The 17,969-nt window shown below is 37.1% G+C and overlaps 1 protein-coding gene across 1 annotated transcript; it reads right to left on the bottom strand.

The window, feature by feature from the left end:
• Nucleotides 1-10,951: 10,951 nt before the first annotated feature.
• LOC116247423 (anthocyanidin-3-O-glucoside rhamnosyltransferase-like) lies at nucleotides 10,952-12,355 on the bottom strand. Its single transcript, XM_031619607.1, has one exon. It carries the CDS (start codon nucleotides 12,353-12,355, stop codon nucleotides 10,952-10,954), a length of 1,404 nt encoding a protein of 467 aa, XP_031475467.1.
• Nucleotides 12,356-17,969: the final 5,614 nt, after the last annotated feature.

Genomic DNA, 17,969 nt, shown 5'->3' on the forward strand with positions numbered 1-17,969 from the left:
TGAATCTACTCATAAAATGCCCTGACCCCTTTGTAATAACCTCTATGCCCGCACACCCAAGGCTTGAGGCACTGAGTCCAGATTGGTTTCACAAAGGGGTTCTTTGTAGATTCTTTGGTTTCAATCACTACAGATATGGCTTAATCCACACATTAGCAAAGCATGATTTTCAAAATTATTGAATTGTTGGCTGCTTGTGCTGCTTATTAGCTACTTGGATTTTTAGTGACTGTTAGAAAATGGGACATTCCCCAACAACTCATTTGGAAGCTCCTATCTCCTCAAGTAGTTAGCATAGTGGTCTCAATGGAGCATCCGACATCTTAACAAACCTGAGCTCGAAAGTTCTACTAAGCAACAAGCAACTCGTCATGTTTTCGGAAGATTTTGATCTTAAATGAAGAATAAAAGGATATATAGCAGAAAATTTTTTCAATGTGTTTTAACTCAAATCTACATGAAGGAAAGCAAGGTGACCTTAAATACTACTAGCTAGGTTCAACTAATTGGAGGTGTAAGATCGATGTGTGCCTCTGCTTTGGATTAGCAAATTAACCAAAAACATAACAAAGAGCTATTGCCTCTTCATTCAACCTCTTAATTAGGGTTGCCTCTTGCTATATAGAAGAGGACTTGTGCATGATCTCTTCCTCATCAAATAATTCATGCATGCATGATAAGAAAATCCATTATTCCCTACAACATAGAAAGACCTTTGATCTCAACCAGTGACCAGCCTTTCTTCGCTTACCTCAATATTGTGATAGCATTCAAAAGCCTTAATCATAATATTTAGCACTAATCGTTGAAAATGTTACTCTTTCTAAAAAATGGCACATTGTCAGTTGGTTTTTTATCCATTATAACAAACCTTTTAATCCTGAATAGGCTGATCATTGGACAAGGAGTAACATATTGTCAGGTTTACTTATGGTAAACTTGCTAAACCTAAGGCATCACTAACCAATTGGTACCTTGAATTTTGAGGACAGTACATTGAATTACATAAATTATTTTGTCCAAGAAGGCAGAACTTAATTGGAGCTTCAGTTGTCATGAAACTTAATAAAAGATTAATATGCACCTGGAATGAGGGCAATAGATTGACCTTTTAGTGCCGCAGAAAAGCACCAGTGAACAAGGAAAACGTGTCAATGAAGTTTTCCTTGATGCGACTACTCCCAGGATAAAAAATGTTGGTGAAAGTGGTGTCCACATGTTAGTGAAGAGGCACTATTACTGTTGCATTTTGCACCAGTAATGATCTAAATTAACATTATAAATGGCAATGGGAGATGATTTAGTAGCCATCTGTAGCAAACAAGTTAAATTGCTGGCTCTTTTTGTTCCTGTACAACAAACAAGTTAAATGCAATATATGTCAAAGAGTTAGGAACTGATTTAGATACAGTACACCAAAAAAAGCCGCCATATGCTCCTAACCCTACTTAACCTGTAAATTGTGCATTACACCAACAATTAAATTGAATGCAGAATGTAAGCTTTCCAAACAAATCACTCAAAACACAAACAGGAAGAATAAAAAACAAGCATAGAAGAAAAGCGATCAAGAAACACAAAAAAAAATTCTACACACATGGTTGCCAAGATAGTTCCAAAAAAAAACATCAGATCACTTATACGAGTATTTCGAAGGTAAGTTTTTCAATGTTCATCATGTCGAACATCTAATTATTCTAGAAGAAAAGCAATCAAGAAACACAAAAAAAAATCTACACACATGGATGCCAAAATAGTTCCAAAAAAAAAAAACATCAGATCACTTATACGAGTATTTCGAAGGTAAGTTTTTCAATGTTCATCATGTCGAACATCTAATTATTTCTCAATAAGTCATCCGAGCCATTCTACGTCGAGAATGTCATCAAACTTCAACTGATTAGGTATGCAAAATCTATTGATTTCGTTCTATTGAACGTGAGGCTGAAAACCCCACCACAATGAACATATCAAAATATCTACCCAAAAACAATCCTTATAAGACATCAAATAACAACGTTTCTTTTATTTTTAATTGAGACATCAAATGACAATATTTCTTTTCTTTTCTTCATTTCTTACACGAGGAAATTTTCTTTAAGGTGATCTGACATTTGAATAAAGACCAGCGATGCTTTCAAAACAATGGAAGATCACCAAATAACAAAATTTTTTAGTTTGAGAACAATGCAAAGCATGTGACAAAAAAGTGAAGATACCAGTTTGATGACGTGATAGAGTCTTCTTCCTCCATGTCCTCATTAGATGAAAGTTACTGCATGATGTACACAATAAGACAAAAAGAAAAGGTGAACAGAGATGCATCAAAACCAAAAGACAAATAAAAAAGGGACACATGTCAAACTGATGTAAAAACCAGTTAACAGAATGCCATGAGGGGAGAAGAGCAGTAATACAGGTCTAGGCAATACAACAAAAGTGTTTGATGCCGATGGTGGGTACTCCATCGAGACAGAAGACCTTGTTTTCACCGACAGATGAAATCGACGATAAAAGAAGGCGATTCACAAGTTCATCACCACAGAAATGGTTCTAGGTTGGAACATGTTCTGTCGACAGCCAAGGTGGTAGGTGGAGGAATGGAAGACGGCAGCAATGTTTCTACATAGGGCTGTTCAATGAGTCGAGCTAACTCGAGCTCGACTCAAATTTGCTCGATAAACTTGACTCGAACTCGACTTGTTTATTAAACGAGTCGAGTTTGAGTTAAGAAATGAACTCGACATCATAAATGAGTCGAGCTCGAGTTAAGTGGGTTCGGCTCAGTTAAACTTGGTTAAGCTCGAGAAAGAAAATATGTAAAATATGTCTGATAAAATTATCAAAAGAAGTAGATTGCTCAAATGGGTAATGTGACTGGTACGTGGGAGCTGGCTCAACTTGGCTTGAACTCGCTCATTAACAGCCCTATTCTTACATCTTTCTCAACCATGGATGGCACTGTTGTTAGTTAAGGCATGTGCATCTCAATCCATCAGAAGTCATTGGCAAAGAAAGGCATTGTATCGTGGAAGACGGTGATTCATCTGGCAACACTTGTGATTGTGGGGATTGTGCTGTCTTCGACCGCCCTAATAACCAAAAAATTACCCAAATGAGAACGTGTGCTGGTGCTGAGTGAAGGCCGCATGACCGCCACCTGATGTTATAACTTGAGAAGCTCCATAATCACTGCATTTATTAATAACCTAAGAGATCAAAAAACCAATTAATAATGCGATCAGCAGAATGAGAGAAAATCTTATTAGGAAGAACAACAATTAGAAATTGGTTTTGCTACCACTGGGTTAGTCAATTTCATTTTCACCAATGTTGGTTTTGCACAACATTGATTAGTGTAGACGAATAACTTTAAGACTCTCATGGATTTTCTTTTACCATTGAAACCGATTTTCTTCTTATATTACATCTTTGTAGTAAATTTTTGGACTAAACTTTTGTGAGTACCACTTATTAGACTGTATTGATGGTGGATTGTATGTTTAATTTGAATGGATGCCAGCTTGGTGTAACCACCCCAAATTTTTCAACAGTCTGCATTCAACAATTTTTGAACATTTTATGATGAATTTATAACAAATGCAAGGATTTTTGACGTCAAAAACCTCAATCTTCATTGATTTTGATCAACTTTTCCTTTGACTTGATCGTCAACTCTATTTGGGACTCATTTGGATATAAAAAACAACTCCATAATCTCTCTCTCATTCTCTCTCTCTCTCTTATTGATATGTCACTTTCTTTTATTAATCTCTCTTTTTCTCTTTTAACTCACTCACTTTCTCTTTTGTTGATATCTCCATCTTTCTTTTATTAACCTCTCTTTCTCCCTTTTAAATCTCTATCAACCTCTTTTTAATCTTCCTTTCTTTCTTTCAAATCTTTCTTTCTCTCTATTTTATGGATACATCTCTTTCTCTTTATCTCTTTTATCAATCTCTCTTTCTCTACTTTAAATCTCCTTCTCTTTTAGGCATCTTTCCCTATCTATCTCTCTCACAAAGTCAAGACTTTAAATTCCTATTCCCCATGGCCTAAAAATCTCAACATCATCAAGGCCAAGACCAAAATTATGTATCTTGTATCTAGCATTGGAGTAATGCTTGGTGGCCTACAACCCAAATTTATTTTATTGAAAAGTGTCACAATAGTAACATTTTTTAAGTAAAAATGTCTCTCAAATGGATGGAACTTTAGATGCATGTGATGGTAGTAATGCTCTTATATTATGTTATGTTGGAATAGTTTATATCTTTCTTAAACATATAAAATTCAGACAATCATGCATATACAAATACTTATGGGATTCATGAATACTCACAAGTACATCCCTAAGAAGCTTAAGTAAGGCAAGATCAAACTCTAATAAAGTGTTAATCGAATTAGGGAAATATATTGAAACTTCTTTATGATTCAAGGGAAACTCTTTCACAAATCATAATATTTTCTCCTTTTAATATCAAATCTTTACTTTTTTTGAACATACTACTTTGATTTTCAAAACAATTGCAATATTGCATAGTCTCTCTCGTATTGGCCCTATGATGAATCGAATTACGGTCAGCATTCAACTAATTTTAAGATCTTTTTTTCAAAAACAAAGCTTAAAAAACATGCTTTTACAAAGCATGACATGATGAAGCCATACTTCAGAAAACAAGTAACTTGAGAATATATTTTCCAATCATATTTTCTCAAAAAAAAAATTGAAAACTTTGATTTTCAAAAACTATCTTCATAAAGCATAAATTATATTTTATGCTTGAGTTCTAATGGCAACATTGACAAATCTCAAGTGATTTTAAAGCATCGCTCTTTGAACAATTTGTTTTCTAAAACTATTTGAGATTCCTATATTTTAATCTCGTCTTTTTAAAGTTGCTGTCATTTGGAGTTCATAAAAGTACCCCTAAGCCATATTTTACCCTGAGGGCATTGTATTTCAAACCAAACATCATTTAATATCTTCAAAATCTTTCGAAATCTTTTGAAAAATTTATTTAACTTGAGCACACATATATATAGGATGTATGCAAACACTTGAAAATGTTGTAATATGCAAAGAAAATTAGCTAGTTTTTGGTCTAGTTAATCCTAATAAAGACATTGGGAATGACCAACCCTCATACCGATGGGCGAGGCCCTTTATCTACAGTTTCAAAGGCAAAACACATTTTTCCTGATGCAAACCAAAAACCAGAGCAATTTTAGGATGAAAACACTTGGATTTTTTGTCTTTTAAGCTTGAAGACATCTGTCCATACTACCGCAATTACAAAAGTAAAAAATTGGGAATGTAGACTATTTGAATTAGGTGAAATCTTATAAAATCATAATTAATGCAAGTATTCTACCTTGCAGTATAGCACTCTTATGGGGATTTCAGTGAGTAGTTAAAGCAAGAGTACACAGGGAGTAGCAAATGGCTCAGAACTATGTATATAACCAAGGATGATGCAAATAGAATTATTTATAGCCAAGGATGATGCATATCTCTATATAACATTGGTCAAGGAGTCCCATAGGCATGATGGCTTTGAGGCATGCAAGGATGAGATGAGTTACATATGAATCCACAAAAACTGGGAAAATTTTGATTGAGATGCACTTTTTTATCTAGGAGAGAAAAAATTCATTTTATATATGTTTTTAATTTTTAATTGTGTAAATAAAAATTTCCAGATAATAAAATTACAATTTTTTAAAGTAATTCACCTCCCTCTCTCTCTTTCAAATATGTGCCACTGAAAAGTCTCCAGTGGCATTTTCAATATGCCATCAAATATTAAGAATGGCATTTAATGTGTCTCACTGAAGAGCCATTAGTGGTGCTTTTTATTTCCCATAAATTGTTGATAATGATATATTAAATGTGTTATTTGCACGTTTCAGTGGCATTTTTTCCTTGTCATAGAAGACTATTTAATGGCACTTTTTCAATGTTATTGTGGACCAGCTATGGTGTTTAAAAATGCCACTGAAAGTTACTTCAATGACATGTTATGGAAGCCAGAAAAAAATCTACAATAACATTTTTCAGGTGTCACTTAAAAGTTTTTAGTGGCACATTTTCTTTTCAACAGAAGGTCTACATCTATGGCATACGTAAACAATGCCAATAAAGGAAATCACGTCTCTACTTTTAATGGCATTTTCTTCTGGCATGCCCTTTTTCCCACCAAATACCTTCGGTGACACTTGATGAACAACATTGAAGATCAATATTCTTGTAGTGGGGTGGCCTATTTGGAGACTGAATACTTATTTCAAATAAAAAAAGGGAAAATGTAGAAAAATTTTAAAGTGGAAAAACACCACTCAACTATGAACAACACCACAAAAAAGGGGGTCAGGCTTTTACTGACTCAAAAAAGGGGTTTGTAAAAATTGACAGAAATAAACTTGTATTTTTGTGGTTCAACTAGGGTCTCACCCACGCTATTAAACTGAATTTGACCAATTCAAGCAATATTTTATCTACAATTGATGAAATTCATCGATGCATGCACTAACCATAATGTGATCTGACTAATGTGGCATGAGTTGGGACCGATGGAAGTCAATTAGGGTACAAAATTACATTGGAACAATCTTAAGAGGAAACTTTTAGCCATAATCCTGAAAGCTGGCCACATGTTCACGATTTTCAACATTACTATATATATATATATATATATATATATATATATAGAGAGAGAGAGAGAGAGAGAGATCCCATGCATGCATGGGCATGGACGTGATGGGAACTTAACCATCTTCATGGTGAAGCTACCAACTCCGTGGCATGGTTATGAAGCCCTTCGTATAGTCTTCCTGCAACCCCTCCTGCTGAAGCATCTCTCTCGACTTGGAGCTGTTGGCTCTCACCACCTTCCCCTTCTTCAAACCTTCAACCATTATCTCTATTTCTCTAGTAAACATCTTTCTCTATCTATCTCACTTTGAAAGTGCAGTTACGTGTGGTGGCTTACAGCCCAAATCTGTTTTCTTGAAAGGTTTCACAATAGTAAGGTTTTTTAAGTAAAAATATATCTCCAATGAATGGAACTTTAGATGCATCTGATTGTTAAGAATGCTCTTAGATGTATATTATGATAAGAATGCTTTATCTCTTTTGTTAAACATATAGCTTTCATGCGATCATGCATATACATGCACTTATTACTCAACAATTCTCATATGCATATCTCTAATAAGCTTTAAGTAAGACAATATTGAGCCTTCATAAGGTATTATTCGAATTAAAGCAAAATCCTTGAAATTTCCTTAAGATTCAAAGGAAATAGTTCCACATATTAGAATAGTTTTTATCTTTCAACATTAAAAATTTTACTCTTTTCCAACATACTTTGATTTTCAAAACAATTGCAATATTGCATAGCCCCTCCCCTATTTGCCTTATGATGAGTCGAATTATAGCCATCGTCCTTATAATTTAAGATTTTATTTTACAAAAACAAAACTTGAAAATCTTACTATACAAAAGCATGACAAGATAAAGCCATGCTTTACAAAACAAGCGACTTAATATATATTTTTCAATCATACTTTATCAAAGCAAAATAATCTGAAAACTTTGATTTTTAAAAACTATCATCAAGCATAAATTCTCTTTTATACTTGAGCTATAATGATAATAATCACAGATCCTAAATTATTTTAAAGCATCTCTTTGAACAATTTATCTTTTAAAATATGTAAGAATTCTATATTTCAATATCATCTTTATAAACTTGCTATTATTTGGAATTCATTAAAATACATATTTCTACCATGAGGGCACCATATTTTAAACTTGACATCATTTAATATCTTCAAATGTCCTTTTCAATATTTTAAAAATTTTATTTAACTTAAGTACACATATGTATAGGATGTATGGTAATATTTAGAAACGTTGGAATTTGCAAACCAAATAGGCTAGTTCTTAATCTAGTTACCCTAAAAAAAAGCATTGAGACGAACTTTGTACTGATGGGTGAGTCTTTTTCTCTCTTTTTAAATACAAAACACATTTTCTCTTATGCAAAAAATAAATAAATAAAAAACAAAACAAAACAAAACCAATTTTGGGATAAAAACACTTGCTTTCTATCTTGAAGACATGTGTCTATACTAACCGCAATTACAAGAGAAAAAAATTGGGCCATATAGAGGATTTGAATTAAGTGAAGTCTTATAAAAATTTAATTGGTACAAGAATTCTGCCTTTCAGTATAGCATTCACATGAGATTTTAATGAGGACTTAAATTAAGAGTACACAGAGAGTAGCAAATGGATCAGAACTATGTATAACCAAGGATGATGTGCATCTCTACATAACATAGATCAAGTAATCCCATAGGCATGATGGCTTTGAGGTCGTCAATGCAAGGATGAGTTGACATGGACCATATGAATCCACAAAAACCTCAAAATTTTGATCAGGAAGCACTTTATTCTCTTGGAGGGAAAAGTTTTAGTTTATGTATGTTTTTAAGTTTCAATTAATTGTGCAAAAAAAATATTTGGATAATGAAATTGCTACTTTTTAATTAATGCATCTTTCTCTCTCTTGCACACGAATGCACAAAAATATGTGCGACTGAAAGCCTCTGGTGCAATTTTTAATCTGCCATCGAACACTAATAATAGCATGCAATGTGTCTCACTGAAGAGCCTATAGTGGCACTTTTTTTTTGCCATAAATTATTGATAATGATATATTAAATGTATTTATTGGCACCTTTCAGTGGCAGTTTTTCTATGTCATAGTAGACCTGCTATGGTGCCTTAAAAATGTCACTGAAAGTTACTTTAATGACACGCTATGGCAGCCATTAAAAAAAATCTACAATGACACTTTCCAAGTGTCACTTAAAGGTTTTCTTAGAGGCCCGTTTTCTTTTCCACATAATGTCCACATCTATGGCATATGTAAATAATGCCACTAAAGGGAATCGCCATCTCTACTTTCAATGGCATTCTTGTGTGGCCTACTTTTTTCCCCACTAAATACTTTCAGTGAAACTTGATGAATGCTACTGAAGATCAATATTCTTGTAGTGTGGATGACGTATTTGGAGACTCTAGAATTATTTGGAAAAAGAAAATGAAAATGTAGAGAAAAAATTAATGTGGAAGACTCTTCTAAGGGGGTCGGACTTTTACTGACGCAAAACAAAAAAAAATGTTTGTAAAAATCGACAGAAAAAAGGTGTATTTTGTGGGTCAACCTGGGTGTCACCCAGGCTATTGAACTGGACGTGACCAATTCATTCAACATTTTATCTTACACTTACCAAAAATTGATATGACTAATGTGACAGACATGAGATGGTCTGATTGAAGTCAATTAGGGTGCAAGATTACAATGGACCGTTCTTAAGAGGGAATTTTAGCCATAATCCTGAAAGCTGGCCACATATTATGATTTTCACTGGGCAAAATTTATGATCTTAAGAGGGACATTTTTCGATTATGAGTTGGTGCTGAATAATCTAGGCACTAACAAGTTTCACCTACTAGATTCTGATCTGTGTAAAATACGATGGAAGTCTTTAAGGCCAAAATCCAAAGTCAGATTCTGTTTCAATTTAAGGTAAAAGGATATATATATAGATATAACTGACTTGATCTGAGACTTTCATAGTAAGAATTTGGTGCTATCCAACTTGATAAACACCAAACCGATGAAGGCATCCACTGCACACTGGAACTAGGATTGAGACTAATGGCCGATGATGCTGAAGCTATGAAAACGAAGCACCAATTTCGCCCTATGTGTGGCTCTGATATCATGTATCAAGAAGAGATATCACATGACAAGAAAACAAGCACTCATACATGAGAGAGTTGCATGCACGGTGCACACCATTTAGGGCACGGCAACTGTACTCGTGACCTACTTTTGTAAGTATGTGTCATGAATAGAAACCTGTGCATAATGCAAATGTGCACATGCGTGTGCGTATGACTAGCTTTGTCCATACATGGTTGGACCGAAGGAAAAGCCTGACATCATGTAACTCCTGATTCCCAACAACTAAACAAAAAAAAGAAAAATAAAAAGAAGAGGAACCAGAGTTTAGATACAGCAACACGCATAGATATTATTCACTATTTCGTTTTGTTTTTACATTTTTAGAAGATATATCACCATTATCCAATCTCCTAGAGTCAGGCAAATTTGATTTTACATGATAACAAGGGCATGATAGTGTACCTTTAAACAATTTTTATCAATTGTAGGTATATATTTATTTATTTTCATCACGTGTGCCTTTCCATCTTTATCACCTTACACACACACACACACACACACATATATACATATATATATATATTAAGTTAGTTATTTTTTACATTAATAACATTTTTTAATAGTAAAAAATAATGGCTCTTATAACATCAACATCTTGATAGTCGAAAAATAAACTTTTTACAAAAATAACATGAACTAAAATATGATTTATATTGAATTAGCATTTACGAGTACGTTAGGATACTTACCTTTTGTTTATATATATATATATATATATATATATATATATATATATATATATATATATATATATATATATATATATATATTCCTGAAGGAACCCTCTGATCAACTTGCATTAAGTTGGGCGAAGCTACTATTGTGAAACCTGTACTAGTGTCAACTTTTGATGAAAGCCATGAAACTGCTGTGGGAATTGAAAGACAGAACTAAATACAGTAAATCAGAAATTTACAGACAACTTTATTCTGGCTACGCCACACACTTGAAAACACTACACAGTTGCGTGTATGGGAATTGACGCATGTATTACAAAGAGAGAGAGACAGAGAGACAGAGAGAGAGAGACTACAAAGAGAGAGAGACAGAGAGAGAGAGAGAGAGAGAGAGAGAGAGAGAGAGAGAGAGAGATCTCATGCATGGACATGATGGAAGCATGACCATCTTCATGGAGAAGCCACCAACTCCTTGAGCTTGGTTATGAAGCCCTTGGTATAGTCTTCCTGCAACCCCTCCTGCAGAAGGATCTCCCTCAACTTGGCGTTGTTGGCTCTCACCACCTTCCCCTTCTTCGACCCCTCCACCATTACAGTCCTCACAGCTTTCCCTACGGCCTCTCTGGTGAACCACCCATCCCAAGCTCTCCTGTTGATATTCACTGCTGCCCTGAGCTCCACGACCATCAGCTTCATGTTCATGTACTGGTCTCCTTTCAGCGGTGCCATCACCAACTGGCACCCGCCCTCCACCGCCTCCATTATAGAGCTGTAGCCAGCATGATTGACGTAGCAGCCCACGGCTGGATGCCTCAAGATGAGCTGCTGGTTTACCCACCCGCTGCGCACGATCCCCCTTCCTTCTGCCTTCTCCCCAAATATCTCGTCCTCCAACTCTTGTCTCTTCCCCTTCGGCACGTCGGCGGGAGTGTTCAGCACAGCCAGAAACGGGAACCCGCTCAACTCGAGGCCCACGACCAGCTCCTTCATCTGCTTCCCCGACAGATACGACTCGCTTCCGAATGAGCAGAAAACAACTGTGCCCTTTGGAAACTTGTTCAGCCACTGGGTGAGCTTCGGCTCGATATCTCCGGCCGGGGCCTTCGGCAGAAGGACGCCGGTTGGGAGGACCGGCTTCCTGCACCGAGTAGACAGGTACTTAATGACAGACGCCTCCATCTCGTAGACGCTCTTCAGAGCAATGGCATCGCAGCGAGCCATGCAGGAGACCAGGCGGCTGAAGTTCGAAGGCGCTGGACCGGAGCCGTTGGTGTTGGAGAGCATGCCACGTACTTCATAAGGTTTCATGCTCAGGTACGACGAGAGCAGCGGTCTCGGCGGCAGCCGCAGCCGGCTCAGCGACGGCCTCTGGTGAGGTGTCAGGCCGAAGAGGATGGTGCTGGCAGCGGTGATGGCAGTGAAGACACAAAAGTAGACGGACTTGATGCCCAGCGACTCCGCCACCTCCGGCACCCAGCCTTGGATGGAGTCGAAGACGACGACTTGAGGGGCGAGCTTGCCAAGTATGGTAGCAATCTGCGGCCGAGTCGCGTCGAGCGCCTGGCTCAGTAGGTCGGCCAGCACCTGGCCGGAGCCGGCCGTGCTGTCGACGTCGGATGGGAGGCCGTCGATGGCCGGAAGTTTGTAATTGAGGATGGGGATGGTAGGGTCGAGGGCGAGGCGAATCTTGGGGACAAGGGAGGGAAGGGTGAGGAAGGTGATCTTGACGCCATTAGCAGCAAGGGCGTTGGAGAAATGTATGAAAGGGAAGATGTGGCCGAAGCCTAGAGATGGGAACATGACCACCTGAAGTGGCTGGTCATGGTCGCCGCCTTCCATGGCGAGACTCCCCATTTGCTTTCTCCTTCACTTGCTAAGTACTGAACACTAGTATGAGGAAGCTAGCTAAATACTAGTGTGCCTGATGGGTTTGGTGCAAACTCCCTGTGATATTTATAGAACTCCATTAAGATCTTACTGTTAGGTAAAAGACCTCAGACACTATGTTGTCTATATCTCTGTATGAATGGATACGTAAAGAATATCATACCATGTTGCTTATATATTTCCCATCCCTCAAGGTGATTGTTGAATTGGGATCAGTGTTCTGGATGAAATCAAGGCGCCAACCTGTTCATGGCTGCTTGGTACCCCCACACTTGAAGTGAATATAATGTTGATTATGAGAATGACATTTTAACTATGTGGGAAATTATCTACTTTTGAAGATATATATAAAAAAAAATTATTATGCCAGAGGATTATGATCTACTTCCTTCAAAATAGAGAACCTAGTTATATGTGTCATATTGATGCATGAAAGATGTAGTTAAAAAACCCTCAATTCACACTAAAAAACGAAACCTTTTTGTCAAGATAAAAACGGAAATCAGAAAAAGGAAAAATACTATAAAGGACATTTCTTTTTGAAAAATTACTAAAATGTTTGGTCTGCTCTTTAAGGCGTATATAAATAGCGTGAGCAACAGCACACACAACCCACTCTCACAAAAGAGAGCCAATGCACTCCCCCTTCTTCTTTTTGTATGTAGTCTTGAGAGGAGATAGTCATAGTTTTTATTTTGACCAATTGATCACTGATTAAGTTGAATGAATGCCTGACCTTTAGTTTTCTATTAATTCAAGTATTAAAATAATTTATTCAGGGAAAAGGGACATGTTCTATTCCAATAAATACTGGTTCCTTTTTGAACTTCAAAGACAACCTCATGCAACGCATTTTTCTATTTATGGACCACAACTCAAAACTGGTTATGTTCATAATGGTCCTTACCTTATTAATGATCTATGTGATTTCTAAATTTGTCCTTTAAAGCTTTGAGAAATCAGCCTTCAATATTTTATAAGCAGTTAACGTTAAGGGGCATTTGATTGCTTCTGTTCTAAAATCATCAGACTTCGAGAATCATGAATTTAAGATCAGACGCTCTCTTCCCTGATCTTAAATCTTACATATTTTCAATGGAAAAAGGTAAAATAAGGATTTTAAGTGATAGTTTAAGTTCGACTTAAGATCCTTAATTTGATGAACTGAACCATGTATGCCACATCAAATTCGTGGATTTTAAATTTGAAGTAATCAAGTGACTCTTTAAAGAGGATCTTGAAGGAGATGGGGGGAAAGAACCTAAGAATCAACCGAAAGAGTGTACATGTGTGCTTCTCTTATATATATGGATAGGATCACATGCCGACGTAAAATTCAATGGCCCAATTTTTTTCACTTAAAACGTATTTATAGTTAAACAGAAAAATACTTTTTTATATCCTTACTTTACTAAAATTTTTTACATAAATTAAGAACTCATATTATGCCTACTTTTATGAAAGTAACTTCTGGAAACAAGAAACTTAACTAGTGTGTAATCGGTTAATAGGTAAAGCGTGAAACGAAATATACTTCTTACCATTGCGTGTTCAACTGCTGAACATAACTACAAAGGAAGGATTGAAAAGGAAAAAAAAAAAAGGATTCCTGAAATTACCTGAAAATATACTTATAACAACTTTTTACCTACATGCATGCCTGCTTGCAATGGGGCACCACCTTAATTTGAAGGGCGAGGGAAATTGAGCCATACGGACCCATCTTCTGTGCAAATATTTTTACTTGCTAAGGTATCCGATAGAGAAAGCGGAACCCCAACCTCGTGTAGTGCCCAATATAATAATGAAGCAGCATCAGCAAGAGCGATCTAATTGATATGGTAGACGATTGAAAGACAAATAAGGAGAAACAGGTGATGAGTATTTTTATTATGTAATAATAGTTTACACTTTTTTCTTATTGCTTTTCTCTCAACTGCTCATGACAATAGATTGAACAACCATTATGAGTAAGTTGAGTGACTTTAGATAGCTAGAGTCACCATTCATTCACTCGTATATAATAATGTCCTTGAAAGTTTTGTGCTCCAAGCGAGTTGACGAAGCATCTCTCATGTAAATTTCTTAAAACAAATTTGCTTTCAATTACAGGAATTGACATTGAGTATGGGTTGACATGTCTATTTGTCTCATCGAGACCAGAAGAGAGACGGAATATGCTTTCATCAATTTTAATCTGGTAGGTAGCACTTGCTATCACTTTTAAAGGAGTTTCGCTATCACAGGAGTCCATGTGAAAGGTGTCAAGTCAAAACTAATGGAAATTGGCCTTGATTAGGGCCCAAGGCATGCGCTATGTTGGTAATTGCCAATAAGGTGCAACAAAAATGTTTATTTTCATAGTGATATTTAAATTAATCATTTTCATTTTTATATTGGTGTCCTTGAAAATTTAAGAATTTTACAACTACTGCTCTTTAATCAAAATTTGCTTACTCCAGCCCTTCCTAGGTGTTGACAATTTCCTTGTACATGCATATTGTACCGTCGAATTGCTGCCACACAGTAACATACACATGCACATCTTAATTTATTGTTTAGTTACGGTGCTCTGTACACCTGTGGTAAAGAATCTTTTAACATGGTAAATCATCGTGTATCCAGAAAATTTTTTTGGAGGGGCACCCTTCATTTAGGAAGAGAATAACAGACCAAATATTTGAAAATATTAATTAAAAATAAGAAAACTATTGAGGGGCTGGTGTGGGCACCAGCCCATACGTAGTTCTGCCTCTGGCTTCAATATTTCGGCTTCATTCCATAAATTTACAATGCATCTGCAGTCTTCATCGAATATCTGTAAAACCTAATATCTGTAAAAACTCAAACAAGGGAAGGAAACTAAACAAAAAAATACCAACTTCAGGAATCGAAAGAAGAAGGCACAAACGAACAATAGAAGGACTACAAATTCTTCCAAACATGGAAGCTACTTTCGCCGCATTAGATCAAAATGTCTGCTTAAATCTCAAGTCAAAGGGTACATATATATATGTATCACGCATTCTATAGATTAGAGACATCCTCCTTGATATTGCACTTCAAGCTTGGGATCTAGCCTTATATTTTCCATCTTTTTGCAATATTCCTCATTTAAGGTTTACAACTTTACTGTCATCTAAACATGCGTAGAAATCAGTATCGTATATGGTTAGTGCGTAGAAATCAGTATCGTATATGTAGAAATCAATATTCTTCTCACTTTATGTAGGACATTAGCTTGGGGGTGGTTAGTGCGTAGAAATCAGTATCGTATATGTGGAACTGGCACCTCGCCCCATTCTCTCTTTGATCACTATAAAGAACTCTGACAATGGTGCCACTGTGCCATTAGTGCAGCCAATCTTATCCTCACCTCGTCATGTGTAAATGGCGAAGGAGATTTTTCTAGGCATTGCCCCAAGTGAACTGCCCTCAGGTTGCCCCTCCTCTATCACTTAGTCTAGAGGTGGTTATGAGTACACACCCCTGGGTGCTCGGCCCACTTTCAGGAGATATGTGTCATGCACATGGACCTGTGCAAGATCCATAGGCCTATTTGTAACCCTTGGTATTGTTGGGTCGGGTCCAGCCTCAAAAGAGGACCCGACCCGGCCCGTCACTTAAGTGACGGGCGGGTGAAGGAGAAGGCACCCGATGGTGCCCCTCCCTCTCACGACGCCTCACACATCTCTCTCTCTTTTTTCATTTGGGGAAAAAGAAGAGGGTTTCCTCTTGTGGCTGCTCACATCAAGAGGAGAGGAAGAAGAGAAAGGCAAGGAAGAGAAGAAGGAGAAATCGCAGCAAGGTGCGTGGGTCGATTGGCACGCCAAGAAGAAAGAGGAAAGACAAAGAAGAAAGAGAAAATGAAGGAGTCTTCATTGGGTGATTTCTTTCTTGAATCTTTGGGGCTCTTTCTTTCATTCGTATAAGAGATTGTTATTGCTCTCTTGAGTTCACTGTTTTTCTTAAAACAGTAGGGATATTGTTGCTCGTGTATTTGGCTCCCTTTCTTGATATATAGAAAGTCTCTCTTGCCCGTGGTTTTTTACCCCATTATTGGGGGTTTTTCCACGTAAATTGGTGTCTCCTTTTTCTTGCATCTCTAGCATATATTTTGATATATATTGCTGCAACATTGGTGTTGGAATCTCGATCTTATGCACGCTGCCCTGTAATTCCGTTTTTCAGCAGTTTTGTGGTGGTTTGCCCTATTTTATTGTTGTTGAAGCATTCTTGTTGGGGGACACGACTATAACAAAGTAGTATCAGAGACAGGTTAGCACCAAGTTAGCGCCAGGTTAGCGCCAGCGTGGTTGTGAGCATTCTTATTAAAGGATGGAGTCGACCCCTACTAGAATGGTCTCTTTAAATGGAAACAATTGGACTATATGGAAAGCGAAAATGGAAGATTTGCTGTATTGTAAAGACCTGTATGCACCAATTGAGAACCAAAAGCCAGCGAATATGACAGATGAAAAATGGAAGTTATTGGACAGGAAAACCATTGGCACCATCAGACAATGGTTAGATGACTGTGTTTTTCATTTGGTATCCGCAGAGACGAGCGCTAAGTCGTTATGGCAGAAGTTGCATGATCTTTACGAGAGGAAAACAGCTGGGAACAAGGCTTTCTTGATTAGGCAATTGGTAAATCTGAAACTTAGAGAGGGAAAACCAGTGTCAGAGCATTTGAATGAAGTACAAAGCATAATCAATCAGTTGTCAGCCATGAAAATGATATTAGATGATGAGTTACAGGCACTCTTGTTGCTCAGTTCTCTTCCCGACAGTTGGGAGACTTTAGTTGTTTCTTTGAGCAACTCCGCTCCAGATGGTGTGCTTACGATGAAGCATGTAACCAGCAGCATTCTAAATGAAGAAACAAGAAGAAAGTCTCTTGGTACTGGTAGCTCGCAAGTGCTAGTGATGGGAGACAGGGGCAGACAGAAGAACCGTAACAAATGGCAAGACAGATCAAAATCCAGGTCCAAATCAAGACCAAAGATGACAGGTAAATGCTTTCACTGTGGTATTCCAGGGCACAAGAAGATTGATTGCAGAAAATGGAAAGAAGAAAAAGAGCAGAAAAAGAAGATTCAAGAGAATGTGAAGCCAAAAGAGTACACTGCAGTTGCTTCAGATGATGAGGTAGTGTTATTTTTATCTGAAGAAAATGATTGTCTTACAGTTCAGAATGGTGATTCTACATGGATTTTAGATACAGGGGCATCATATCATGCCACACCATGTAGAGAGTTATTCTTATCCTACAGAGCAGGTGATTTTGGAGTAGTTCACATGGGCAACAGTGACACTTCGAAGATTGTTGGGATAGGAGATGTTTGCATTCAGACGAGCACAGGATGCAAGTTGACTTTGAGAGATGTGAGACATGTTCCAGACTTGAGAATGAATTTGATTTCTGCAGGAAGACTAAGTGAAGATGGATATTGTACTTCGTTTAGTCAGACAGGTTGGAAACTTACCAAGGGGGCACTAGTGTTGGCTAGAGGTGACAGATTTGGCTCTTTGTATGGGATGAAGTCTCGAATCAGTAGTGTAGATGTCAATGCAGTTA

The sequence above is a fragment of the Nymphaea colorata genome, chromosome 2 (assembly GCF_008831285.2).
Source record: "Nymphaea colorata isolate Beijing-Zhang1983 chromosome 2, ASM883128v2, whole genome shotgun sequence".
NCBI lineage: Eukaryota > Viridiplantae > Streptophyta > Magnoliopsida > Nymphaeales > Nymphaeaceae > Nymphaea > Nymphaea colorata.